This window comes from Atractosteus spatula, chromosome 5 (assembly GCF_055471065.1).
Source record: "Atractosteus spatula isolate fAtrSpa1 chromosome 5, fAtrSpa1.hap1, whole genome shotgun sequence".
Taxonomy (NCBI): domain Eukaryota; kingdom Metazoa; phylum Chordata; class Actinopteri; order Semionotiformes; family Lepisosteidae; genus Atractosteus; species Atractosteus spatula.
The window spans coordinates 55,844,555-55,872,321 of NC_142710.1; the positions used below are offsets into that span (position 1 = coordinate 55,844,555).

Genomic DNA, 27,767 nt, shown 5'->3' on the forward strand with positions numbered 1-27,767 from the left:
TACATCTCCTCAAAAACATCTCGCTGCAACCTCACCCACACTTGAGACAGAAGGAAATTCTTCCCTAATGTGTGAGCAAACACTGCCTGTGGTCTCAGATTTATAATATTGAAAGCATTTTGGAAACAGATACAGGGCTGGAGGAAGAATATAGTGGGCAGGCAAAGGTGGGTTTCTATTGTGGAAAAAACACAGGTCTCATACCTGCAGACACTGTATTACTGTATTACCTTCCACAGAAATACATACTCAAATACTAAAACTGGACAAATTAATGTCAAAATGTGACAAAACTATTTTTAGAAACATTTTAATAACATTAAAAAGTAAATATAAGGACTTAGAAATTATAATTTGACTAAATTAGTCATAAATCTACCTGTACCTGTTTTTGTTTTTATTTTGCTTTTTTCTGTCCTTTTTCTTCTTTCTTCTTTCACTCTTCTTTATTTTTTCCTTAACTACATTCTTCATTTCTTTTTTTTACATTCGTTGTTATTCTCTTAAAAATGTGAAAGTTTAAAATTGATGTCTCTGCTGTGATATTTAATATACATCTGTAATTTAATTCTTTCAACTCGATTCATATGATAATTCATCTAAATCTGGCACAAAGTGGCAAAGCAAAAGTGTGAAAGAAGTACTTTGCTATATTGTAATCGGGAAAATCGCATCCTTTCCGGATAATTCTTCAGTTACTGTATATCACAACATGTTTAATGTATGGATTTGTGAATAAAACTGCGTTATATAGTGGAATTCTAGAAATTCTTCGATGCATTTACTTTTTAAACTACAGTATATGATTGGTGAAAGACTTTTGAGTTCGGCGTGTTGTTCTTAGTTATTAGGCTGAAGCTTAAGGAGTACAACATATTAGACATTCTTAACGCTGAACGGGAGTGGGCAAATTTGCGAACGTGCTTCTGAAGTTGGCAGAATTCTTTCCTAGTGTCCAGGGTGACTCCCGTGGGGGGTCAACAAAAACCTCAGTGGAATGTTTCCTTTTTTTTCGCGACAGTTCGGAGTTTCTGTGACAGCTGGGCTCTGCAGCTCCACCCATTTGCTTGATCCTAGCGGACTGTTCTCCGGTCTGCTGTGTATCAAGCAGTGCAGTCATCTACAGTATCACCGAAACATCAGCTGAAGGATGCATTTCACACAGCAAGCCGTAACTGGCACTGAGTAAAGCAAGCAACAAACTGAATTTGTTTGGGGGCACCGGCCGCAAAGACGGTTCATTTGATACCTTGAAGGTTTGGAAGAAACCAGTCGCCAAGGTAATTTTTATCAAGATTTCTTCATTTGCACTTAATACATTTGCAGTTTCCGTTTTTCGTCTAATTGCTGCGGAGATTTAGGTTAATTCTGTGCACGAGGGTAAACGACAGGTCAGTCGTTTCTTTAAATTTAGTTTGCGAGGATCTGAACCATACAGTACGTACCGTGGTTGAGGTCAGATTGAGAACAGAGCGCAATGCTGCAGCACGTGGAGGCGAAAGTACTTTTGGAAGTGAAGATGTCAATCACAACAACACCACTATTTTCACGTTATTCTGGTCTAAAGCCACAACCACCTTATCACCAGCCATAACCGACTTTGTTAACCGAATTGCCACATCAACCCTCGATCAACCTTTATGAAACAAGTTATAAAGCTCAGCCAGCTCGGAAAGTGCTCAAGCATTACCGTCATACTGGGAACTTCATTGACACTGGGAACAAATATCCACATTACTCATGTCTTTAAGGCTGTTTGTCTCAATGCATATTTTTTTTATAATACGCAGTGCTTGCTTTAAGTGCGTGACATCATTTTTATGCAAAGGGTTTTCTGTTGCCTCAATTGTCTGCGTCTTTTTCTTTTAGTGGGGAACACTGCTAGACCCGTCTGTATACAGTACGCCGGGTGACTCTGAGCTCGTCGGGGATGCGGGCAGCTTGAGAATGGGCAGGAGGGAAGCCGGTGACAGCGGTATGAGCGTTAGCGGAGAGATGGAACTGGGGAGCCTCCAGGGCATCACCTCGCCTGCCGGAGGTTCAGCTCTGGACAGGCACCTGCGCCCGTCCGAACCCCTGCGCGCCCCGGCAGGGGTGAGGAAGCATCAGCACAAACACAACCTGAAACCCAGGTACGAAGTCCTGGAGACGCTGGGGAAGGGCACCTATGGAAAAGTGAAGAGAGCAGTGGAGAGGGGAACTGGGAAAACCGTAAGTGATTTTTCATGCATTAACACTGTATCTACTCCCGACAAAGATCCTGCCGTTAAACAATACAACGTTTAGAAAATTTACAATCGAGACGAGTGCAATACTCAATTGTTATACAAAATTGTAAGCTCAATGTTTTGTAATTGCCTTTACAAAACTGCTTTTTCAAGTACTAGGAGACCATACTGTGGATACACATTATTAACGTTTACAGTGTTTGAAGCCCCACTGCTAAAAAGATTAGCCTGCTCATGTGGCATTATTTGTTGAAGCTGGACAGGCTTTTGCCTTGAAGAGCAGGAAACTGAATTATTAATAGACCAGTATCCATTAGTAATTAATACTCTGTGTAAAAGAAGTGGATTTGGCAGAAATCGAGGATCTGTAATTAGGCTATTGAGACAGAGAGCTCTGCCAAGGAATTGTGCTGTATATTGTCTTTGCCTGCAAATACACCTTTTTCCAACTTCAGTGCTGTGCTCATAGGGCTGTTTCTACAAAAGGATGCCTGGCCTGACTAGTGCATGAAATACTGTATACTCCTTTCCTTTTAGAATCGAATGCCTGTTTTTCTATTCCTTTGAGAGAGCAAAGAACAACTCTTTGTCTTTTCCTTTTTCCTTGGCAACTCTCTCATTTTCTGCAATGACCATTTTGCATTCAAAGTATTACCAATCTGGGTACTGAACAAGAAATCACAGAACTGAAATTCATGTCATGATTCTCTGACAAGTCATGCACATCTAATCAAAATGACTCAGCCTGCTGAGATGCTAGATGCAGCTGGATGCAATTGCTCACAAGTGGCCACTTACAGTATGTTCCACTCGATAAATAGGATTAAGGTTTGTAATACGTATTGTCATCCGTATTACATAAGCAGTAATTGCTGTTCTAGAACAAATCAGATATCAGTTGAGTGCAGTTGAGTGTTTCTGGCTGTGCATTTAAGTTTGAGTGGACTTGATGTTGGTCTCTGGTCAGAGTTTGCCCATCCCAGTTGAGAAAAAAAAACCTTCTGTTACAGTACCTCCTAAAAATCTAGATGTTTTGTATCCTAACATGAATTTCACTTACAGATAGGAAGTCGGACATCACTGTACAGGAGTCTGAGATGACAGGATTGTTTTTGAAACGGGCTTTAATATATTATCTGCACCATGGGAACATACTGTCTCTTACCCCTCACTCTGTCTCAAGGTGGGGTGTTTTCTTCATTGACTGGCATCTGTGAATTATTCCACTGGATCTCATTAATTTCCACTTGTTCTGCACCTAGTGTTGAAGTGTCTCTCTTGCGAATAAGATCAAAACTCACAAGGGAGAGCTGAGAGGCTTATACAAGCCCTTAGGTGTTCCAGGATTCTCCTGCTCCAAAGCAGCAGTACTAGGTGCTCAGACAGGTTATCACAGAAGGAATCTAGCAGGACTGAATGACCTTACTGCTGCTCGGGCAGTACACTGTAATAAAGACCACAGTGGTTTCTACTGTCTCAAAACAGACTGGTGTTAAGTCAATGGCTCTATTTCCAAATTTCTACGTTGAAGTGCTGGTGCCTTTTATAAAACATCGGTTATTTGGGAGTTTTGGCAAATCAGGTCAGTTAATTCCAGTTATCAGTATATCTGTTCCGTTCTGATACATAATTCTGTTGAATTAAATTCCACTCTCTTAATCCAATCCTATTATTAGGGCAAAACTCTAATCAGCTTATGCTGGAATTATCTGAAATAAGACTATTTCCTGTATTCCCCTTCATTGGGAAAAAAATATAAAAGGCATGTATTTCTGTTTATTTTTACTTGTTCGCGATAATTAATATATTACCTACTGTAGGCACACATATGTTTTGGTGTTCTCCAGTTCTCCTACAAGGTGATATTGAGAAAATGAAAAAGATTGATTATTAACCACAGAGCAGCAAAGCATGCATTTAAGAACTATTTCACAAATTCTTTTTGTTGAGAAGGGGTGCGAGTTAGGTGAAAGTGTTGTGACAATGTGATTAGCTCCTGACGTCCTGGTGCCAGCATTACAACTAGCTACAGATTCCTAAACATTAAGACAAAATTGGAGCATACCTAGAATTTTTGCAAACAAAACTCACTTTATTTTTGGAAACTAAATGCAAGCTATGACTGGAACTCCTGTGAGAGATGAAATTCCAGATTGTTGTTGGAAAAGTCTGGCTACAGGCCAGGACTCCCAACCTGGTGAGTGGTGAGAGAGGCTAGCAGAAAGGCTTGAGGGGAGCAATAAGGTATTGCAGCTCTCAGAAGGAAAGAAATCTTCTACAAACATCCAGTAGGGATTAGACAGAAAGCACTCTTTATCCAAAGGTATGATATTGTCTGAAATCTAATGCTTTTGAAAAATTCCAAAAAGTCCAAATATATTTTTTCATTACACAGAATGAGAAGTACAGGTCTTGAGACACCTGAACAACTGACCCCAGAATGGAACATTCCTTTTTTAGTTGTTTGTCCTTCCCTGCTGTGAATTTAAAAATCTTTCCTAGTCACATCATGCAAATTCACACTTTCTGTTCCCACTGTGGGAACTTCTGTTACAAAACTATTTTTTCAGAGCTTCTTCAGAACATAAAACACATAAAGTAATTTTATTCCCTTTCAATAAAATCCTAATGAAAACTAATAAGAGCACCTCAAGATTCTACCTAAACCCAGTATGACAGAAAATATTTATTACCCCATTCACAATCATTAGCTTTGATACTTTAAGGCTGAAATACTGTACTGTACTCTTGGAACTATTTTCAAGAGTCAGGCTATTTACATTTTTTTCAATCTCTGACAGTGCTATTTCACATGGGTGAGACACTTTTGGAAACCAATGAAAAATATTTTTTTTCAAGGGAAGCAGGGGGTTGGTTAAAGATTATAACAGTCTAATTGGCTGCAAACAGCATGGCTGAGGGAAAGCTGTGACCCAGATCCTCAGAATAGGACTGAGGGTTCAGTCTCAAGATAGAATATATTGGTCTGGCCACTTGTAGAAACACAGGCTGAGGCTGTGCAGCGTTCACAAAACTGTAAAACTAGAAAGTTGTCTGCTAGTGCACTTCTGTTTAATGTATGTTACAGACTTTTAAAACAAAAAACTGTCATCTGTGGACCAACTAATAGGTAGCACAGGAGATAGCTATAAACTGGCTGAACTAGAACTTTCTCTTCAGAGTGGAACTCTTGATCTCTGAAGGGAAAGAGTCTCTGCTGACTGTCTTTCTTTGGGTTTAGTTTAGCTGCATTGGGAGGCTGCACTGTGAAAGACTAAAATGTTACAGTGGTACTCCATAAAAACTCAATACAGGCTTGTGATGCATAGAGATAAGGAGTATACAGTATACAATACATACATGGTACATATGTGTTATGTACCATAATACACATGGTGTCATGGTGTTCCCAGTGCTTTCAAAAAGAGTTCAAACTTCATAGGGCAGGGGACTAGCTTTTTTAGCATGATGAGTTTAAGGATATTCCTTGACTAACTTATTTGGGCACTCACTGAAAATCTTAGTTGTTTCAGTCTGAATCTGGAGTCTGACAGTACACTCTGTGCCGGCCCAGTCAATACAAATCAGAACTAGCACTTGGAGATTTTAATAGAGCACAGTCTACATACAATCCCTTAGACATAGACTGAGGCTTAGTTGTAAAATCTCAGATCATGCTATTTGACAGTGTGTGGTAGAGAGCAATTCAACCTGTTGAATTTCTAGAGGTTCAAATGCTGGAGTTAATCTTTTATTGATACGTTATGTATCTTTCTGTCCCGAGAGTAGTTCTCTGCAATAGGATACAAATGTCATAAAATATTTATGAAATACAGACAATTCAGAAGACAATGTCAGAGTCATTCAAATATGAAGTAAGCATACTCCAAGTCTTATTTTGTTTTTTAACCACATTACAAAAGCCGAACAATTGTTTGCAGCCATGCACAGCTTTATCTCTGCAGAGGGGTGTGTTCTTTCCTTCTGTTCTGAGGTTACAGAAGATGCAGCAGTTCTCTGAAATGACTTGAGTGCGGCTGTTTGTTCAAGAGTCAGGAAGTGACAAGCTATTCAGGAAGTACCTCAAAGCAATTAGATTTGTCCTGTCTTTGGCTGTTAAGATGCCACATCTCCTATCTTTACACACCATTCACCCTCTTCACAGAAAATGAACTGAAAAGCCAAGGTCTTATTTAAGAAATGTGCCCAGTTTATACTGTAGCAAACACCTTGAAAATTGTTTTTAACATTTAACTAACTGTAGGGGCCCTACAGTATGTCAAGACAGAGAAATAGTTAGTGAGATATCCAGTGCTTTATAGGTCTAATTGCTTGAGCACAGTAGCTGGGCAAAAGTCCAGATCTTAGGCACTCAATGATTTAAAAGATATTTTGATTGCAGGGTTCTGAAGCTCTGCCACATGTGCTCATGATTAAAATTAACTAGGTTTTGCATGCTATTGTAATAAGAACAAATGCATATTGAAGCCCACATTAGCAAAATGTTGGGAAATTGTTATTTTTTTACCCTTTTTTACTTTAGTCCTAAAGCCTCAATTAGCTGTCTTTACACATCCAGATGCAAGAGCACCCTGGAGAGAGGAGCCAGCAGGTCATTTCCTTTCTCTATGTCCTCACCCTCACAGGCCCTTGCAGAGATTAGGCAGAGACATTGTCTTTCTGATATCAATACTGTCTCAGACGACAAGACAAGAGCAAAGGATCTCTTCACAGGTTGTATGATTGTAGAGCTCTCTTTTTTTAAAATGGTGGATAAAGGCAAAAAAAAAATCTAATTTCAAATTCAAGAATACTGTTTTGATTGCTGGGTAAACTCACAGGGTGATTGTAAATTTTTTTTACTGAAGCCTAGTGTCATCCAAGAAATGAAAAGTGTATAAGAGCTCATTCTTTGAATTCAACCGTAGACCATTATCATCAACAGGAAACTAAAAACGTAACACTGATGTTAGACAGCCAAAGACCATAAAACACTGTACAGATTAGTTACCTCAGTGACATTTAAACTTTAAACCTCACATCCGAAGGAGGCTCCACAGCCAAAATGTGTTTCCTTTCTTCTCTTTTCAAGCATGGAATAAACCTTCACTTGTTCCTTTGCAGCCTACGCATGCTGATGCAGCTACCTACTTGAACTACATTAAACTTTTATCAGAATGGTTCTCCTTCCTTATTCGCAAATGCTGTCACAGTATTTCTTAATTCTCTTCGACATTGGCTTGGCTACGCCTTGGTTTGTGCCCACGACTTCCTAAATGGGCATTGCCATTTTTTACATCATCTCGCCCAGCTCCCAGATTTTGCCCTGGTAAACTGAATCTGCAAAGCTCAAGCCCTTTTCTGCAGCCTAACCTTGTACAGTTGTACAGTTTGCCCCATTCCCCATTCCTAAGACTTTCAGACCCAGACTCTCAGAGACTAAAATAGCAAAAGATTCTGCCTGTCCCACAGGAAATGTGCTGCAAATTGAATTAGACTCTCAAACCCCTGTAACTTGCAGAACATTGATAATAACCATAGGAACCACATCAGTGAGAAAGTGAAAGGAAACAGGCGTCTGTTCTTATCACCCATTTTCTGATAGTGGTATCAGCTCTGCGACATGCCTCAACTCATTGAGTTACATTGTGTGCGGTGTCAGGCATGGACATTTTCTGATATGTATACTAAAAATAAATTACTGATAGCATAACATTACAAACTGGCTCATAGGATACACTGCACGGATCTCAGCAAGGTTATGAGTTGTGAGTGGGAACACTAGGAAAGCCAGGTAACTACTTGTACATTTGCTAACAACATCACCAGGTTGCGCAAATGGATTGGTTGCTGTTATGTGTGCCTCAAAATAACCTAGATTACTGCAGCTGTGAATCTTTTGCTTTGTAGAGTGCACTCAGGTTCTAAAACAACAATGGGCTCATACAAACCATGTAAGACGATGAGCCACAAGCAAGAAATGAAATTAAAATGAGATCCCAGTGACCTAAAAAAACACTAAAGCATCTTTAAGAAATGTCATATGTGTGGCACCAGATTAGACAGAAACAAAAAACAGTAGCCGCAGATATTGTGTGGCTAAAACTGCAAGCAAAACCACATTGTTTCCCTTGATTTACTGCCACTGGAAGGTTTGATAGAGAAGCAAAGTTACATGAGGGAGCTACTGTAGCATGTGGGTACAGAATGGGCACATGTCATATGTCTGATTTAGAATTAGCGGGTACCAGGCTTTCTGGACTAGCCTGTGTGTGTATGTGTCTGGAGGCTGGCTGTGCAGTCACTCTGCAGTCTCATATCAGGTGCTGAGACTCTGAGGGACAGATGGCTGAGGCATGACGTCAAGGAGCTCTTTGGAGAACAATGACCAGTGTGCTCTCCCAGTGTGGGCTGAATGGAGCTCAGTGTCTCCGCGGGCAGAAGGACAGCCACCCTCTGCCTTGGCATTCCTCAGCTGGCGAGGGGGTTCTGTCTATACACACATCTTATAGCACCGGAGCTGCATTTTCAATCTGAAAAAAGTCAACTCTCCTTTAGACCTCTTTTATCACCTGCCTCAGTTTTTTTATTTTCTTAATACCTATGTAATCTTGATCTTAACAGTTCATCTTTTTACATAACATTACATACCATTTTTCCATGGTTTACTGGCTTTACCTTTCTCCATTTATTATGAACTACAAAGTGTAGCTACATTCCAGGCTGTGTGAGGGTGATGGTGATCAAAAACAAATAGGACTTGCCAAGTGAGCATGAAGGTGGTCCCTTGGTCCCATAAAAGGTGGTGTAGCTATTTCAGAATTAAGGACATGATGTAGCATGTGCATGACGTGTATCTATAAGATAATAATTGTTGTTAATATGTGAATAATGAGTTCACGATGAATTCTAACAGTACTGACAGAATGGAAAGGACCTTGAGCCAGAGACATTTGCTCTTAAGCCAAATAAGGAGTTGAAGATGGTTGTCCTTGACATTAGTGTGGGATGACCAGAGAATGGGCAGTGAAAGTGAATCTGTCCTCTAAAGATGTAACCAGTGCTATAGTTAATTTCTTTCTAAATGGATATTTAGTTCTGGTACTGATTAACAGAGTAACCAAAACAATAGGTACTGTTCATTGTACATAATTCTGAAACTCTTTCCTTTTTATAGGGCAAACTGGACTGTCTCTCTTCAGGAATGGCAGATGATCCAGTCATTGATACTCTTCTTTACACCTTACTTGGCAGGAAAGCATTAGAAGATTATAGGATCGATCTGCTTTCAGCCTCTGTCTCAGTTGTTCCATAACCAGCAGTTTCTATTATCCTCTTCATAACTGTTAAATGAGAGCCTTGGAATTTTAACCAGAAAAGCGAGAGTCAGGTTGTACTTGTTTTTTCCATAGCGCATTTGTACAACGAAAAAATATTGCCCTCATTATGATGAGTTTGATGTTATCTAATTCCCACTCAAGATATTTGAAAAGCCCTGCTTAAACAAAGGAGGTTCCCAGAATTAAATCACCACTGTTGATGTTCTATTTTAAATAGTTACCGAAATGTCCAACAGGCAGAGTTTCAGGAGTTCATTTCAGTACAGAGTATAAATACTCCCTCTCCCACAGTAATATACAGAAGGAGGAATGTCAGTTCTTGACTGAGTTACAGTTGTATTTCTGTGGGACACTCAGATTTTGGGCAGCCTACATACACTGTACGCTCCAAAAATTATTTTTAGAGTAGAAGTTATCATTGTACTGTAGTTAATTTTAAAACTATTGTACATCAGGTGATAATGGCTTGCATTGCCTGAATTGCCCATCAACGTTCTAATAAAAATAAAACAGGATGTTTAACAGAGCAGATGGAAGCACTTTGGCAGTGATTGCCCAGGGTAGCAAGACCCTGTCCAGAGTGCTGCTTGATATTACTGGACAGAAACTCAGAGTGTGAACATCAATCACTTAAGATTAGCAGTGCGGCAAAATAAAAATATGAACTGCACAAAATCTAACCCCTAGATAGAAAACATATCTGTTATACCAATATATATATAACACCATGTTTTTCGTCTCAGTCAAACTGTGCTGAAAGTCATTTCTCAATGCATTTTCATTTGTTAAGTGTAGAACATAAGTTGAGATATTTCTTTACTTGCATCTGTTATTGTATGCAATGTTAAAATCTTATGTTCTAAGTTAGAAATAGATAATGCACAGTGTCCGTGTTTCATTGCTCCTGATGTTTGATTCTAGGTGGCCATTAAGTCCATACGGAAGGAGCGCATCACTGATGACCTGGACCGCGTGCACATTCAGAGAGAGATCGAGATCATATCCTCCCTGAAACATCCCAACATCATCTGCATTTATGAAGGTCAGTGCAGGCTAGGGAACGCCATTCTCTATAAGACCTGAGTGAACGAATGATGTCTGACCTGAGGATATCTCTGCAAAGGAACAGGTAAAGGTTAACTTCTTGCTGAAAAACATACCAAAGAAACACTATATTTTGGCTGTTGAGCCTAAATGTTCACCTGAGGAAGGCTCAACAGCTGAAAAGGGTTTCTTTTTTCTTCTTTTCAGTAAGGAATTAGCCATTCATGTTCATGAAATGTTGTATAATAAAGAACATATGGAGAATAATATTTCAGATCAAGTTACAATAATTGAATATCTTATAAATAGAAAAAGAGAACTATGTTTTGGAACATCAAATATATTTCATCATCAGGCATTCATAATTTGCTTTTTGTTTAGTGGTCATCAGATTATTAATGTATATTTAATCCTTTAAATTTTTTAATTGCTGCATCACACTATGGGGAGTTCTGCTAAAGTAGCAACTTCTTCTTTGAAATAGTTGTGTAGAAATTTAAAGTACCTCTGATGAGTCTTCTGAAACATTGACTATACCCGTGTCTGGCTCAATCATTATTTTCACATAGCTGATCACAGTCCATGGAGATTTGAAAGGATAAAAGCTGCTAGGAGTTTCTGATTTAGTGTTGGAAGGTATGTGATATTCAGATAAGAATTCAGTTTGGACTTCAATAAGAAAAAGAAATCAAAGAGAAATATTGTGGAAAAAATGTCAGTTGCTCCAGGAGTCTACCCAAAGATAAACAGCTGGTACAGGTTTCAAATAAAACATGTACAGTACAGTATGATCTCTCCAAAAGAATGCTACACCTTTCAGACAGATGACAGGCTCCATCCCGTTTGAAGTTTTATGTGCAGTCTTCATTCCATTTGTGGATTGCTATTAATTATATGCTAAACACTATCAAGTCAGGCCTTGTGGCAGAAAATGCTATAGAAGACTCATCCTTGGGCATTGAACAGATAGAAAAGTAAAGATAGCCTAAGCTGCTTCTTTCAGACTCTTTTCCGTATTCTGCTAACATAAGTGTTGCAGGAGGCGGGAGGGGGCGATGACAGTGGTTTTCTGTGCCTCTGCAGTGTTCGAAAACAGGGACAAGATTGTGATTGTGATGGAGTACGCCAGCCAGGGTGAGCTGTACGACTATGTCAGCAACCGGCGCAAACTCCCTGAAACAGAGGCTCGCCACATCTTCAGGCAGGTCACCTCAGCTGTGCACTACTGTCACAAGGTGAGCTCCCACAAGCCTCCCTTCTGAGCTGGAGAAAAGGCCAGGAGTTTGTGGGAGGACTTGCTCGTTAAGCTTATTGTTTAATTGACAGATGAAAAAGAATATTTTTAAAAATCCCATACACTGGCATTGGGAAGGGAACCTCGTTTCCCCATCTGTTCGCAACACTTTCCACACCCTGGATCTCTCATTTAAAAACGAATCCTCAGCTAAAAGAAAGCACATTTAATCAGCAGTTAAGCAGTGTGCCACTGCTTTAAGATGACTTTTAACACCTGTTTGGGGGTGCTACAGTAGCTCAAAACGACACTAACTTGAGGTTGAGTTAAAAATTTGCGAACAATAGGAATTGTAACTGTGTGATGAACAGACTACTTTTGCTTGTTGTGAACTGTTATATGTTTTGCCATGTATTATTTCTCCCCAGATTACAGGGCAAAATATTAAACATGCCTTCTGATAAATTAGGAGATGGCTACACGATTCTATTAATAAGTTTAAGAGACGAAGAAAGGAAAAAAAAGAAAATGATAAGGTTTGTACAGAATATTTCAGCTCTGGTAAGGATCTTAAAGAGTGCCATCCAGCAGCAAGATGCTCGTATCTCCTTGTTCTGATTGTGATTAAAAAAGAACACTCCAGAATCTCGGATTTCAAACTACAGACTTTACTACTCAGCCACGGTCTTGTACCTGTTATATTGTTATTCAGGCTTCAATTGGAAAGTCACATCTATTGAAACTATTATGGTACGTGGTCCAAAATATTTGTTTATTGATTCTGCCAGAGTAACTTAATGGAATTTCTTGACTGTACAGAAAAGCAGTTCTTTTTCAGTTTTTTTACAGTCTACAAAAGGACCTCATCTTGAGGAGCATCAAATGAGGGAGCATGGTATTTTGGTAGCTTGTGACAGTGTATTTGTGACATCTTTTGGAGAAATAATCTCTCTCTTTCTTGGAATTAGCTTTGTGACCATTCTTTTTAAATATAAAGAAAAAATATGGAGGACCAAATTGTCAGCTAAGAAGGAGTTTTGTACTGAAATCATTGAAAAGCTTCCATCTGGATTGGATTACAGTTTCACTGCAGAAGTGAGTTCATATTAGGTTAATGCTTCACAGTGCCGAGAAATACACCTTCATAATTTTTCTTTTAAAAAATGTATGTGTAGGAATGCCACTGTTTCAGTATGAGTATTAAGTATTAAAAGATTCACCTATTTTCTTTGTTATAATTTGTGGCTGAAATTTTAAAACTAAAAGAGCTTGAGCAAGTTCCTGCAACATTTTTAAAAATGTGACCACAGTTGAATTAGTGATATAAACTAAGCCTTAAACTATATGGGCAAAGTTAAAATATTAACATTTTATACTGTAGTTATTTAATTTCTAACATATTGAAATGTTATTTTTGTTTTCTGAAATCTTTCTACAACGTGTGTGTTTTATGTGGGGAAACAAAATCCCATTCTAAGCTTCTTAACTTTGGAATACTAATCCTCAGTTTGAAGGAGAGCTACGTTTTGAAAAAAGAAATGTTGGTTAAACTGTGTGCAAGAAACATGCCAATTTTTTTTTATCAACGTCCCAGGAGGAGGTTCTAGATTCTAATGTGTTAGCTAATCTGCTTTTCCTTCTCTTATCCTTCAAATACATCTGTTTTCCAGCACCCATGAAATGTGTGGACTTCATCCACTTGTTCTTCAGTATTTTAAATTCAGTAGTTCTGTTAAACGCTAATTAAAAAAGAGAAGAAGTGTAATTTCGGTAGTGAGCTTTATCGGCGTGACAAGCCTTTCTGAGGAGCACAACAACCCATCAGTAATTCACGAGGAATGACAAACACCCAGGATGAAAGCATCATGGAGCGAAATTGTGGCTTAACCCGCTTGGCGTAGGGCTGGCCTCCCGGCCATAGGACAAGGAGGCCAGGACCCCCATGCAGGGTGACCAAGGGGCAGCTGCAGGAGTAGAGATGGGGTGGAGGTGGGATGCAAGAGACATGCAAGAGAGAGAGATAGGGATCTCATAGGTGTTTATAGTGTTTGGGAGAAGAATGGATTGTCAGGAGCGATTGCTAATTACTGACAGCTGCGTCTGATTGAACTTGGTTGTTGTCACCCCTCCCGAACTTTTGTTATAAACTCCATTAATATGACTGTCAGATCCTTCCTCCTGTTAATGCGGAATGAGGCAGGGAGCTGTGGGGTGGAGGGAGGGATGTCATGGAAAAATGGCATTTCCAAGCACGTCAACATGAATCCATGAGTTTTCCCCATCTATATGCAGAAAATGTTCTGTTTTAATTGTTCTGTAGTAAACTAAACCTCTGACCTATGGCGTCTCTGTCATATCACAACAGTGAATGGAAGACTTGACAAAAGGAAAAGATCCCTTTCAGGGAGCAGACATCACCTGACAGTAGTTCAAGCCAAAAGGCAATTGAAAGAAAAAAATAATCTGTGCTGGGAGAAAACCTTTCTGAGAACAAGCAGTCGCCAGTGTTTCTCAACAAATCTCAGAGCCCTCTTAATCTGAATGGTGTGTAATTTTAGATAGAGAAGAAAATCCCTTATATGCCATACTGTGAAACTTATTTTTGGTCTTTAAATCTTATTGCTTGTAGGTAGGCTTCCACCCAGAACTGACCCTAAGGTGGCACTGTGACTTATTATTTCTTTTGTGGTTAAACTGCTTCTTCTGTTTTCTCTTAAAATTACATTCAGGAGCTACTAGAAAGTGGGCAATGTCTATCACAAAATCTCAATTTGTATTGTACATGTGAAAAACAAAACAAAAACGTGAAAAATGTATGATCACGTTTGCTAATGCGCATTTTTATTTGGCTAATGCCTTGATAAATGTCTATGCCTTCAGTCCTGTCTTTCGCCTGCTGCAAAGGCAGCAAGGGTGCAGCACATTTTTTTTGTACTGCACCCAAAGAGGTGAGACCTGAATTCAAGACAGGAACCATGGATGGACATTGAAGGCTCTATCACAAGTGCCAGGTTATAGCTGCAAATTCTCTCTGTAGGAAACTCAAAAGCCAAGCCAGTGCTGATCTGCTTTTGTTCACATTGTAATTCCTCAGCAAAAGAGTGCCTTTCAATTAAAGGTTATTCATGGGAAAATGCCAGATCCATTTATATTCACCCAGGATTATTAAAGCTACCGGCAATCAAGCTACCCTCCTATACTGACCTTTGACCATCAGCTTGGCTCTATCTGTCCCATTCAGGGCTGCGATAGCTAATCACAATACCCAGAATCATTGAATCAAAGGATGGTGGTTTTTGTAGTCTGGCCAAATACTATTACAGACAAAACCTCATGTGTAAACAGTTCCATATTTGTTAGTACAATACAATTCATCTCATTAGTGCTCCGGTTTTATGAAATAAGGAAAAAAAGCAGCTTTATTTATTCTGCTGAGTTATCTCGGCAGAAATGTTAATTGTAACTGAAAGTTGTTTCAAATACAATAAAAAGGTGAAAAGAAAATATTTGTACAGAATACTAGAAATGACATGTTGTAAAAGATTAAAGGGGTATCGTTCTAATCATACTATACATAAGGACCTGGATTACTAAAATCGATGTGTTTACATTTTTACATTTCTCTTGAATGATGCTTTGCAGGCACAATGATATTCTCATGCATACACCAGTATATACTGCTCACACATGATCTTTTTCTCCAGACAACATCTCCTTAATTCTGGTTGTCCCTTTCCTATACAGTGCAAACTCAGACGTGCTGGGATCTGGCTCTTTATACAGCCAGCAGGGTCCTCAGAAGACAGCTAACTTAAAATCTCCTATTGTAGGTGAAAGACAGTGCAATGCAAATAACATCAATGCAAACTTCTACTAGAAAAATCTGTTTGAAACAGGTGCTTAAAAAACATGTAAGGGAAACCTCAAAATAACTGTTGGGGAAAAAATGGTCAACTCAGTATAAGTAACTAAATTATGAAAATATTATGAGGGCCCATCATATCAGCTTTGGAAAAGAGGTCTAAGATTCTAAGGGAGTTTTTCTGCACTTGGCATTTATTGACCACACTGAAACTTACTGTAAACGGGTGGGAATCGACTTCATTCAGTGAACCCACTTATGGGGGGAATCGACAGGATCAGCTGATGAGAGAAACTTCTTCATTGGTTGAATTAAATGGGAAATTAGGGTCAGATTTTGCCAGCCTACAGTCATATGTAACCAGCACACCTACTTTTACAAATAGTGCTATGGAGCTTGTAGTCAGGACTAATTACCCTACTGGGGCATTTCTTTGGAAAGTCTGATCCAGAGGGTGGAGTACCATCTATTGGTCAATCAAAGCCACGTGCAACAGCAACCTGACTTTTTCTTGGAGGTCTGACCAGACCCAGCCAACTTGCTGAGCTTCTCAGATCAGATCAGACTAGAAGGTGGAAACACTGTTATTAAGATGATAAGATGTTAATCCACACATCACTCAAATCAGTTCTTCAGTTAGGGGTGTCTAAAAAATGCTATATACAGTACATTTTGAGAATTATTATTTCAATTATTTTGTTGCTCAACGTACGGTGAGAATCTTCTGGCAGTTCAAGTTGAAATAGAAAAGTAGTTTAGTAAATTTCCCAACTGGGCCTCGACATTGAAACTGTAAACAGAGATTATTTACCTTAAATACCTTAAATAATTATTAAAGTATGTATTGTTGGAGAACATTTTCCCACTTCCCCTTAAAAGACAGTCAGGAGTCCGTCTCAGAAGTTAAAAGAAGTTTTAATTTCATGTGCATGGGAGCGAAATACAGAGATGTTCTGTGTTTTTTTCTCAAAAGTAATTAAACTAGAACAGTCCTTAAATATATTTCTAATGGCTTCCCTGTGCTTATCAGATTGGCAGCATTCCAAAATCGCTCATATCTTCCTAATTCCCTATTTGCCAGAGATAACTTCTTTAAACACAATTGGTTACTTAGGTTCGTAGCATGCATTCGTATATAATACTGTATAAAATTACGTGTCCAGCATTCTTCCAGTCCAGTTCAAACTAGTTCTAAATGTCCACCAAAATATTGCAGCTTCAGCAGAAAGAGTGCCCACAAAGTTCACAAAGAACGGTACCTGCAAAATAAATAGCAGTAACCTCTGCGGCTCTCTCAGCACAATTGCAAATAATGTTACCCATTAGGTTAAACTAAAGTATTTTCCTTTAACTGCCATGTGCAAATCCACCCTAATGCTTCAACGGTTTCATTTCTTTTTCTTTAGAAAGTTATATGTACAGTATACAGTATAGTTCAGGTGGGTAGCTGCGTCAGCATGTGTAGTCTGCAAAGGATATATATCCTATACAGTATATCCCATATATATAGTTTATCTGTTTAAAAACCTGTAAATCTTTCCAGTCCGTAACCTAGTCAAGTCTGCTAAAGCTACAGTATTAGAATTTTAAATATCAAATCTAATTTCACACTCTGTTTCTTTTTCTTTAAGAGTGGTCTGTAACATTGCCCAACTGATATGGTACATACCAGTACTGTACCAACTGCAACAGGATAGAAGCTCTAATTTATCATTTGAAGGAGACTTGCTCAGCACTTTTGTTAGCAGTGTTTTGCTTATGCGGGGATTACTGATGAATTATGTTTATCCAAATATAAAAATTGATTAATTTATATTATGTTAATTATATATAAATTAACATTAAAAATGAAAGATAGACCAGGAAGCCAATTTAAAAAAAAACCTGAAAAGATTAGTTTCTATATAAATTTTAGCAGTGATGATTTCTGTATAATGTTCTCACATTTTCAGAACTGCACTGCCCTTGACTCTTAACTGTAAAACACTGGTCCATTTCTGCACGTTTTCCACTGTGAGCAGTGAAGAAGCCAAATGACTGTTGTTAGTCAAATTTGTCTCAGATTACGCTTTTAATATTAATATTACAGCGTCCCATTCTTGGATACACATTCCAGAATCTTCAGGAGTTTGGAATAAAAATATCCCCCTGAGAATGGTGTCACTGAGGGTCAGACCAGGCTGTGCAGCTGCACATATTTCCAGATGAGAAGAAATGTAAGCCTTGTAATGAAGCAATTCCCATTGGTAAATGGGATGATTGGTAAATAAAACAAAACTAACCTTGCAGTAGCCTACAGATGAGTGTAGTAGGAAGAAAACACTGCAAGTACACAACAACAATCATGATTTATTGGTTACACTTAGAAGTCCGGTACTGTACAGTATGTCCATCCCACCACAAAAACAGCTTTTCTAATTTAATTGCATTATATTTCCGTTTTCCATAAAATTGGAAAATACATCTTTATTTTCAGCTCCAGATTTCACTACATCCTAGAGAGAGCTCTTCCTGTTTCTTACTTTGAATGTTTGTACATTTGCTGTGCACAAAATACCAATAATAAACCACTCACCTTTTAAAATTTAATTTAAACTGAATGAAATACGTTTTCCTGTAGCTGTTTTTCTCAAATAAGCTTGAAATTGAAGTTGCCATGCATCTCTGGAAAAAAAATAAAACATGGTCACATTTTCTGAAAGTGCATTGCAGCTTTGTTATTCATTTAAAAAAAGAAGAATAGGTTTTAATTGTTCTCTTGTTTTTACTTGTTAAATTGTTGAAAATAAAAAAAAGTTCACATAAATGTTTTGGATTATAAGGCTGTTGTTATATTCTGGTATTTTTATGTGTAGCAAAGGATGGCACTGTTGCGCAGTGGGTAGCATTGCTACCTCGCACCTCTGCAGCCCTGGGTTGAATTGTGCAATCTGTATGGAGTCTGTATGTTCTTACCATATTCACGTGGGTTTCCTCCCACAGTCCAAAAACATACTGGTAGGTTAATTGGCTTCTGGAAAAACTGGCTCTGGTGTGAGTGTGTGTGAGTGTCAGTGTCTGTGTGTGCACCCTGTGATGGACTGGCGTCCTGCCCAGAGTGTATCCCACCTTGAGCCCATTGCTTGCCAGGATAGGCTCCTACTATCCCTCGACCCTCGATTGGATGAATTGGTTAGAAAATGGATGTCTAGATGGACGTGTAGCCAAAATCTTTAAACATTTGAAGTAAGTAAGCCCAGATCAGGGCAAGCTGCTTCTTAAAGTGGGCGTCAGCTGAGCTCTTTGTACTACTTTGGAGTTGTTGGTGCATTACAGTACATATAGTATTCAGTACAGCATGTCCCCCCAACCCAAGAGGCACTCAGCCAGTGCTGTCACTGGGGATCCCCAGCCCAGATGTGCACTTAAGCTTTCAAGCCTTTAGGGTGGAATATGAGATCTTTAATTAGTCAAGCAGCTCAGGAGATGTGAAATTCATGATACTTTCAAAGTGGTCTAATTCCATGTTATTTAATTTAGTACTTTTTTTCAATGACATTTGCCAAAATGAATTTCAACCCAGGCGACTGATTTCTGCATCTGATTGGAAAGAGAATTTGAATTAAATGTGACAGATCAGATTAAGCAGTTGTTTCTGTTGACTGGTGAGTGTATAACCTCAGTTCTTGCAAGATCGATTATTTTTAATTATGTCGTTATATGGGGATGGACCCAAAGACAGACCCATAGACTAAAAAAGCAAAAAGTAACATTGCACTCAAACACATTTTCCGTAGTATACTGTACTGTATGTGTCATTCATTTGGCAATGCTTCAAAACCACAGTCACAGTTTAATATAATATTTGTATTTGTAGTTGACCAATTGTAGTATATCTGGGCCTCTAGGATAACAAAGGTGCAATAGTGAGCTTTACCTTTAATAATCTGCATGGTTTAGGTTAATGCTGAGATGTTACAGAGATAACAGAGATTTATTTGTATATGTTTTGATGAGATAAAGTGCGTTTCTTTTACTTTTCAACAATACTGTACCTTTCTGACAAATTGCCTTCGATTTAAGCAGTCAGAGAACACAAGAAGATTATTTGTCCTTTTGATCACAACTGTTCCAAATGCTTTAAGGCTGGGGAAAATTAAACATTTCACACTTGGGTTCTTCATAGATCAAAGAGGAAAAGCTTGTCCTCCAATATTTCAGATAATTTACAGTATCTTAAGTTTGCTCATATACAACTGGCATACCGCATATTATACTCAAACTGGCTTTTCCCAATGAAGATTGTTCCTATCCCTCTCTGTTACTGATACTTACCTATGGATTTCCACTTTTAGCTCCGTTTTGAATGTGTCCTCTGATAGAATCCAAGTGACTAATGTGCTTTGATTTGTGACTGGGCCTACAGCTGCTGAGCTCTCAACTACTTCTGCTCAATGGCAATTGCAAAGTCACTGCCAGTTTCAGGCTTCATGACATCTATTGTTTGCAGGTCCTGAAGCAGCCAAAAACAATATTTTACCAGGCTGGTTCAAGACAGAGATAGGACTTAAACCATACTGTACTTACTTGCAATAATATCCAGACAATATTCTTCTGGAAAAAGTATGTCTGGGTTACATTTTCTGGTACAAACAGAATGATTAGAAGCCTTCTTTAGGTTAAAAATGTAGGTTTCAGCATTCTGGTTTCAGAAAAAGGTTTTCCATTTTTCAGCACTCCATTTCTTTGCAAGTGCGTTTGTGTATTTGATGTTTTTTGGTTGGAAACATAATTGTAAAATAATGTTTAAAAGAAGGAAAATCACATTTTAAAGATCCATTTTGCAGAGATGTAGGCCATGCCAGGCTGTTAAGCAGTTCCCAAACCCCTGTTTTGAAACATTCGGCTTGTTTGCTAATTTGGCTCTTATCTCTCCTTAGAAAGGTATCGTCCACCGTGATCTCAAACTGGAGAATATTCTTCTGGATCAAGACTATAATGTCAAGGTAAAGTCCCTTGAACTAATTAGGTGCTAAAACTACTTATCTACTGTAAACACATTGGAGTGATGTTACATTTGTGCTCTGGTTGTTTATACTTTTGATTTGCTTTGACTGTAAATAGTGCTCTTTTGTGAATGGAAGAAGACATACTGTACGTCTAAATATTTAATCTTCTGTAAATGACACATATCATGACGAGATCATTGTCCTCCAAAAAAATTGAAATGTTAAACAACAGTACTAAGTCATTCTCTCTTGGTACACAGAGTCATACTGCACGGGAGATGTGTGAAGGTAATGTCAAAGGGCAGATTCAATTAAGCAAAAACTGTGTGAAGAATCTAATAAACCATCTGAAAAATTCTAAAAATATCATGCCAGTTGTTTAAAAAGAACCCATTCCTTGCCTTTTATGGAAGGTGTGCGAACCTCTAGGGAATGCAGAGGACGCCAATGATTTAGAGGTTTTTCTATACTGACAGTATAGCAAATATTAAAATGACCTTTACACCCTTACCTAGGGCGTCATTTACCATACTGCTAAAAAACAAGAGGAATTAAAATACTGGGAGCTACTGCTTCTAAGACAAATGTTACCTTACAGAAAAGTGGACAATCGCAGTATTTTTTATTTGTGGAAAGATTGTGAAATATCTCCATAAACAACACACATCCAGTTCAAAATTGCACTTCAATGACATCTCAGTTGGCAAGACTGTGATTCACACAAAAAGCTTCCAAAAACTGTTGGACATTAACAGTAAAAATATTTCATTGCACCACAATGTACTGTACAAAATGAATCACTGCAAGTACTGAACAATTATAGATTTGCTGGTGTAATTATATTTTATATGGGCATTTTTCATTGAAAAATATGCCACAATTGCTTCCTCTTTCAGTACATTCATTTTCTGGCTTGAAGTTATGAAAATGGAATGTAAACTAATGAGTTCAGACAGAAGAAACGTTTACATTTGAGTGGCTCTGTATACGAGTGTATACGTGTATCTGAGATGGGTGGGGTTTAGGGTTAAGGGGCTGGTAAACTACAGGAAGTATTTGATCATTTTAGTGATAATCATCCTAAGAAGGCTGTTTCACGGTTATCCAGAGGCCAGACCCACTGTGGCTATGTGAGGCATGTGGATAATTGTTTGAGATGTCACAAATCAGTCTAAAAGTACTCCTTTTAAGAAAGAACTTTATGTAGACATCAAATATGCAGCCACTTGGCCCAAAGTTATTGGAGCCAGGGATAATTTAATAATCTCCCCAGGCTCGAGTATTCTCCTATGCTCTGGTTTACCTCACTGGCTGCTTGGAGTAGCCTGCCACATGGCACAGTTCACATATACATGAAGTCAAGCCTCTTCACTACCCTGCACTGTTTTAGTGTGATAGCAAGCTTGTATTAACAACAATTCTTCTTCTCAAATTTGAGATTTAACACTTGAAGTTACTCCTTTCTATTTTTCTTTCTTTTACTATGTAGAATACAATTTAAAGGTTTATCAAATTCTTTCAGAAATCAGGACCATTATAGCTAATGGCATCACGTGAACAGCTATTAAGCTTTGTTAAAAGCTTTTCTTTAAAAGTTTTACTACAGTACATAATATCTGCTTTGTATATGATTCCATTGCCTTCTCAGGCTGTTTGTTTTATGCTGGTATTATTTAACTGTCAGTCCTTGCTGTTTGTTCTTCCTGCAGACATTAATGTTTTTTAACCTTGGTCACACACAGGTGTCTTTTATTTATTAACAGTACATGCTGGAGATAATGGCACATTAGGAAAAAGAGATAGAAATGGAAATTAGGTACATCATTAACAACAAAACAAAGCTGTAAACAGTACTTGTTTCCTCCTCTCATCTAGATACAATGCCATTTTTTTTACATTTTGTAAAAGACAATGGTTGTGTCAGCAGAAAATTAATACTTACTCCCATGACCATTTCCTACTGAATTTGTGCATGGGGCCTGAAAATTGTCAATTATTTTAGTGATAAGGACCAGGGTTCACTGCAGGTTTACCAAAATCATTGTTTGCACAGATGGCCAGGACTGAACAGAGTTCAGTTTGAGAAACAGTAGTAACATCAAACACCTCCTTCAATTCCCTAATTCTGCCAAGCTGGTAGGCAATAATGTTGTGTGTGTTACCATGGTGAAAGTGTTTAATATTGTAGGCAATGCACAATAATATATAGTTTATATAGTGTATAATTGCACAATAATATGCAGTTAGAGATTAAATACACATTTAATGTTTTTGTTTACCTCTAAAGTAAAAGAACAATACATAATAAATGAGCTGCTTATTCTCATTGCCTATAAGTTTCCTTGTTGAAAAGGCTTCTAAAAAACTTGTTCTTGTTGCCTCCAGCTGGCAGATTTTGGCCTGTCGAACCATTACCACAAAGACACGGTGCTGCAGACATACTGTGGGAGCCCTCTGTACGCCTCTCCAGAGATTGTCAATGGACGTCCTTACCAAGGCCCTGAGGTGAGGCCCTAGTTCATCACAGTACTGCTCACAGTGGATGCTAATGGGCTTTGGACTACAGGAGTGACCATCCTTGGGATGCAGTAGACACCTCAAGATGAATCCAAAACTAGCTCGACATTTCATCATTCTTTCTATAAATAGAATGATACAAAAGTTGTAAAAAAGAGCATAGCATAGTGGTACACCACTAATTTAAGGAAGAATATTAGATAATGTATAATATTATTAGAAATTTCACAACTAATTACTGTGTGACATCCTGTATATATACAGTAGATATTCAGGTGGGGGCAAAACATACATGGAGTGTGACTGAGATGAAAAGGAGTACAATACAAAAATAAAAACTAAAAACACAGACAATAGCTTAACCATTGGTTTGTGAAAGGTATTATGAATAAACAAGGACATTTTTTTAATTCAAATCAACAAAAATGTACATGCAAGGTAATGCAGGCTTTCCCAATCACACTTATTTAATACAATTCAGATAGTTCAGAAACTTGTGTCGCATTATCACTCAAAAGCCAATATACCGTATAACAGTCATTCCTTTGGACCCTGTAGTGGATTAATCATGCAAGCAACATCCAGAGCAAAATGATCAAACACTTGATCACACTGGCAGGGAGTGAATTTCTAGATTTTGCATTTATAGTGGGTTCTGTAGTGAGAAGCATTGTTGAAAAACCGACGTTGACCGGCCGCAAAATACCACAGTCTGATAAACCATAGCATACATGTAAGTTAAAAAAAAGATTTTCTCTACACCAAGCAGGCTGTGGGGTCTGTAACAACACTGTGACTTATTACAGAGTCTGACTATTATGATAAGAGCTCTGAAACTGGCAAGAGAGACTGCACATCAGCTGAGGAGGGCAAGAGGTGTGCATAAGTGGATTGCTCGATCTTAACTCTCAGACAATGCATGTGCTGCCAGGGTCCACTCCCTTGCCCATCGCTGCAACATTCCAGGAATTTCTGTGCAGAAATAGCAGTTGATCTCATCTTCATTTCCTGTAATTTCATTTATTACATCTTACATAGCATCTTACGGTATGTGCGCTGTGGTCATTTTTATCTGCTGCAGTTTATTATTATGTTGGCTTTCTCTGCCTGGAGTGAGGGGGGAAAAAAAATTCTGTGAAGACCTTAACGCAGTTTAAAGAAAATGCACAGGGAAGGATATTAGTGTTGCACAAATGCCCAATGCTACAGTATATGGGATCAAAGTGGGTGACTGGAATGTAAGAGATTGGCTAGCAAAGAGGAGTCTGTACAACACGACATACAGAGGTTGGTCACATTGCAACCACGAAAAGTGAAATAACTTAAATCAGTTCATCATGTCATCTGTCATAATAAAACCCTCAATACCAAATGCTATGAGAGCCTCTTTTACACTGTAGGCCAGTTGTGTATAGCTCCTATTTTAGCATTTACCAGAAAAAAAGGTCAATTAGCTAATTATCCAAAACAACTGTTCGCAAATTAGAAGCTACTGGCTCACGGCAACATACCCGAAGGGACATCCTCTTAACTAAACGTGGCATTGACAATCTTTTGTAGCAATACTGTACTTTTTTGTGTTAATTGTACACAATTCAACACATCATTAATCTGTGCAAGCCTATTTCAGAGGCTTAATCAATTAAATAAAAACAAAGTTGCCTACACAGCCCACAGATAGCAACGCCATACATTCTTGCAACTTTAAAGCTTTTTTCCCCATGATGTAAACATGTTTTAACAGAATGCTAACTGGTGTGTATTTCAGGTAGACTGCTGGGCTCTGGGTGTACTGCTTTATGCCTTGCTGTATGGCAGTATGCCTTTTGACAGTGAAAACTACAGGACACTGACAGAGCAGATCAGCCAGGCTAAATACAAGAAACCACAGTGTCCCTCAGGTACTCCTCCCACAACTCCTCACTTCTCATGCTACTCTTCTTCTGCAGGCCTTGCAGCTGTCTTGGGGTGACAGCTGTGTAGAAATCCAATCCAGGTCTTCTATTCTCATGCAATTTAACTTTCAAATTGAAAAGCAAAATGACTGGCCCAGGAGAGCTCTATAGTTTATATTTTCTTGATTGCTTTGTTCTGTGGACTAAACTCAATTAAGTCTAGCAAGTGTGACTACATTTTCACTAGTTTGCAAAGTACAGTCTCTCTTTCATTAGTTCTTATTGAATAGCAAGATCATTTTCAAGACTGGATTGCCCAGTTAGGTTCATTAGAGTGCATTGCGTATAACAGATTGAACTTTGTTTACACGTCACTCATTTCGGATTTGACTTCCTTTTAGTGTTAAGATAATTAATACTTAAAGGAGAAACCATAATATAGTTGATCCAGACCCACATACTGTAGTTTGATCTGATCTTCAATTCACTTTCATAGTCTAAGTATTATGGATGCACACACACAAAATGAAATATTTAGTAAACCCGTGTATCAGTGGTTAATGCCAGTAATGTTTTCTGCCGTACACTGTGTTGTGAGCATTTTCAGCCTAAATAACCCTTATTCAGCTTCCTCAATATAAAACTGTTTTGTGTTGTGATTCACAGATGCCTGTGGACTTATTGATTGGATGCTGACAGTGAATGTAGAGAAGCGAGCGACCATAGAAGACATTGCTAATCATTGGTGGGTAAATTGGGGGTTTGAGGAGTCGGTGTGCGACTGCGCCTCTGCACAAGACTGCCACTCTCCTTTATTGGCACGCTACATTGACTGGCAGAACAGGCCCAATGCCAGCACTATCCAGGGATCGCCGGAGCTTAATATTTTTTTCAGCTTCCCTCTAAAACCCACTGCTGCTGGGGCTCAAGGGGTCAGATGCCTAAAGAAATCCAAAAAGGAGAACGACATTTCTCAACCCGCTACTTTCACTCCAGTGGAGGACAAGAAACCAAAGGGCATCCTGAAAACCAGGAGCAGCTTTGATTCAGCTTTTCTCTCAGGTGCTACTGGGGATGGTCTTTCACAACCCAGTAGCCAAACAAATGGACATCAAACAGCATCGCATACAGCCTGCCCCGAGAGCCTCCCTAATTCTTGTCAGCCGTCTTCCAAAATACCAAAGAAGGGTATCCTAAAAAACCTGCACCAGAGGGAGTCAGGGTACTCCTCTTCCCCAGAGAGGGGGGACTTTGTAGAGGGTTGTGGGGTGAGTGACGCAAAGATGGGGAAAGAAGAGCCCCAAACAAGGGGGATGGTGGCTCGTCGGAAGAAGGGGATTCTCAAGAGGAATGGAAAGTTTTCAACCAGCTTAGACCTGCCTGACAACTACTCCACCCTGCAGTTCTCAGAGGACATGCAGCCCTTGATCTTCTCCGTTGGGTGCAGTGGGCATCAGCAGGCTCCAGCCCACAGCCGGCCACCCAGCGTCATCAGCGATGACAGCCTTCTCTCCAGCGACTCCTTTGACCTCCTGGATTTGGCCGCTCAAACTAAAAGGCGCCTCTTCGCGCAGAGCGAGCATCACGATGTTTACAGCTCCGAGGAAGAGCTGGAAAACCCGCGGGGTAGAGGCGAGTACGGGGAGGGCAAGGAGGAGGAGATTTCACTGGAGGAGGGAAAGGGGCTCTGTCATCAGGCCCAGGTGATCAGTAGCAATTTATAGCATTAGACCCCAACCTGGACAGATCCAGGTTGTTCAGACTGGACTGAAGCAAAAAGGGTGGGAAGGGTCTGTGAGGCAAACTGTAGTAGAGCCCTTTACTCATTTCCAATTTCCAATTTCTGACATGCACAGGTGTTGTCAGTTGAGTATACTGTACTACAAAATATCAAGGACACTGAAACAAAATCAACCCTACTCTTCACTGGTGCAACATCTGTGATTTAAAATCTTTGTTTTGATCATTTTGTTAAAGCTTTAAAGAGATTATGAAATATTACACTATTCTACAATAGCACTTGGCCCTATTTAGTATTTTTTCTTAAAATAAGTGAGGTGCAACATTAAAGTCTGTGTCTCATTTAGTTTGAATCTACATGGGATATGAATTGTACAGTGCAGGAATTGCGTGCAAGTATGCTTTACCTTTCACATATGGGCTTTACAAATTTATACTGTACTGTAAAATCTCATCACAAGTCAGTTTGCATCAGTGCACATTTTTCAATCCCCCACAAACCAATGTTAAAAGTATACAAACATTTACTGTACTGTATATGAATTGTTAAATACTGTACAAATATCACTAAAATGAAGAGACTTTCAAACAAAAAATCTGAGATTACATTTGACATATATATTTGTATGGCAACTGGAAGAAAAGAATGGTGTTTGAGTGGGAGAGGCAGTTATACATTTTTGCTCATATATATTTTCTGTTTTGTTATGTAGAAATGTTTAATTTTTGTGTTAGAGTGTTTGGTATTGTAAATAAATGCTTAACAATAAAGAGGAAAAATTGTTTTATATTGTCTAAACATACATGCCTTTGTTATACATTATATTCCCATACTTATATAATCATTTATATTGTAATGATTTTTATCATTTTTATTATCAAGGTGAATAATTAAATCATGACAAATGAAATTAAATAT

At 38.7% G+C, this 27,767-nt stretch overlaps 1 protein-coding gene across 2 annotated transcripts; it reads left to right on the plus strand.

Moving 5' to 3' along the window:
- Nucleotides 1-1,093: 1,093 nt before the first annotated feature.
- Nucleotides 1,094-27,636, plus strand: LOC148835295 (NUAK family SNF1-like kinase 1). Of its 2 annotated transcripts, XM_088916534.1 has the most exons (8): nt 1,094-1,280; nt 1,870-2,211; nt 10,490-10,610; nt 11,696-11,847; nt 20,628-20,693; nt 23,082-23,201; nt 24,982-25,114; nt 25,775-27,636. In XM_088916534.1, the coding sequence occupies exons 2-8, from the start codon at nt 1,948-1,950 to the stop codon at nt 26,830-26,832; spliced, it is 1,914 nt and encodes a 637-aa protein (XP_088772660.1). In that variant the 5' UTR covers nt 1,094-1,280; nt 1,870-1,947; the 3' UTR covers nt 26,833-27,636. The 2 variants fall into 2 exon arrangements, with proteins under 2 accessions (XP_088772660.1, XP_088772661.1); XM_088916535.1 differs by lacking the exons at nt 1,094-1,280; nt 1,870-2,211; nt 10,490-10,610; nt 11,696-11,847 and adding an exon at nt 12,654-12,941.
- The last annotated feature ends 131 nt before the right edge of the window (nt 27,637-27,767 follow it).

Excerpts from the sequence above, each read along its gene's own strand:
- LOC148835295 (XM_088916534.1), top strand. The coding sequence starts at position 1,948 with ATGGGCAGGAGGGAAGCCGGTGACAGCGGTATGAGCGTTAGCGGAGAG. Across the intron at positions 10,611-11,695 it reads CATCATCTGCATTTATGAAG|TGTTCGAAAACAGGGACAAG; the intron begins GTCAGTGCAGGC and ends GTGCCTCTGCAG. Across the intron at positions 25,115-25,774 it reads GAAACCACAGTGTCCCTCAG|ATGCCTGTGGACTTATTGAT; the intron begins GTACTCCTCCCA and ends TGTGATTCACAG.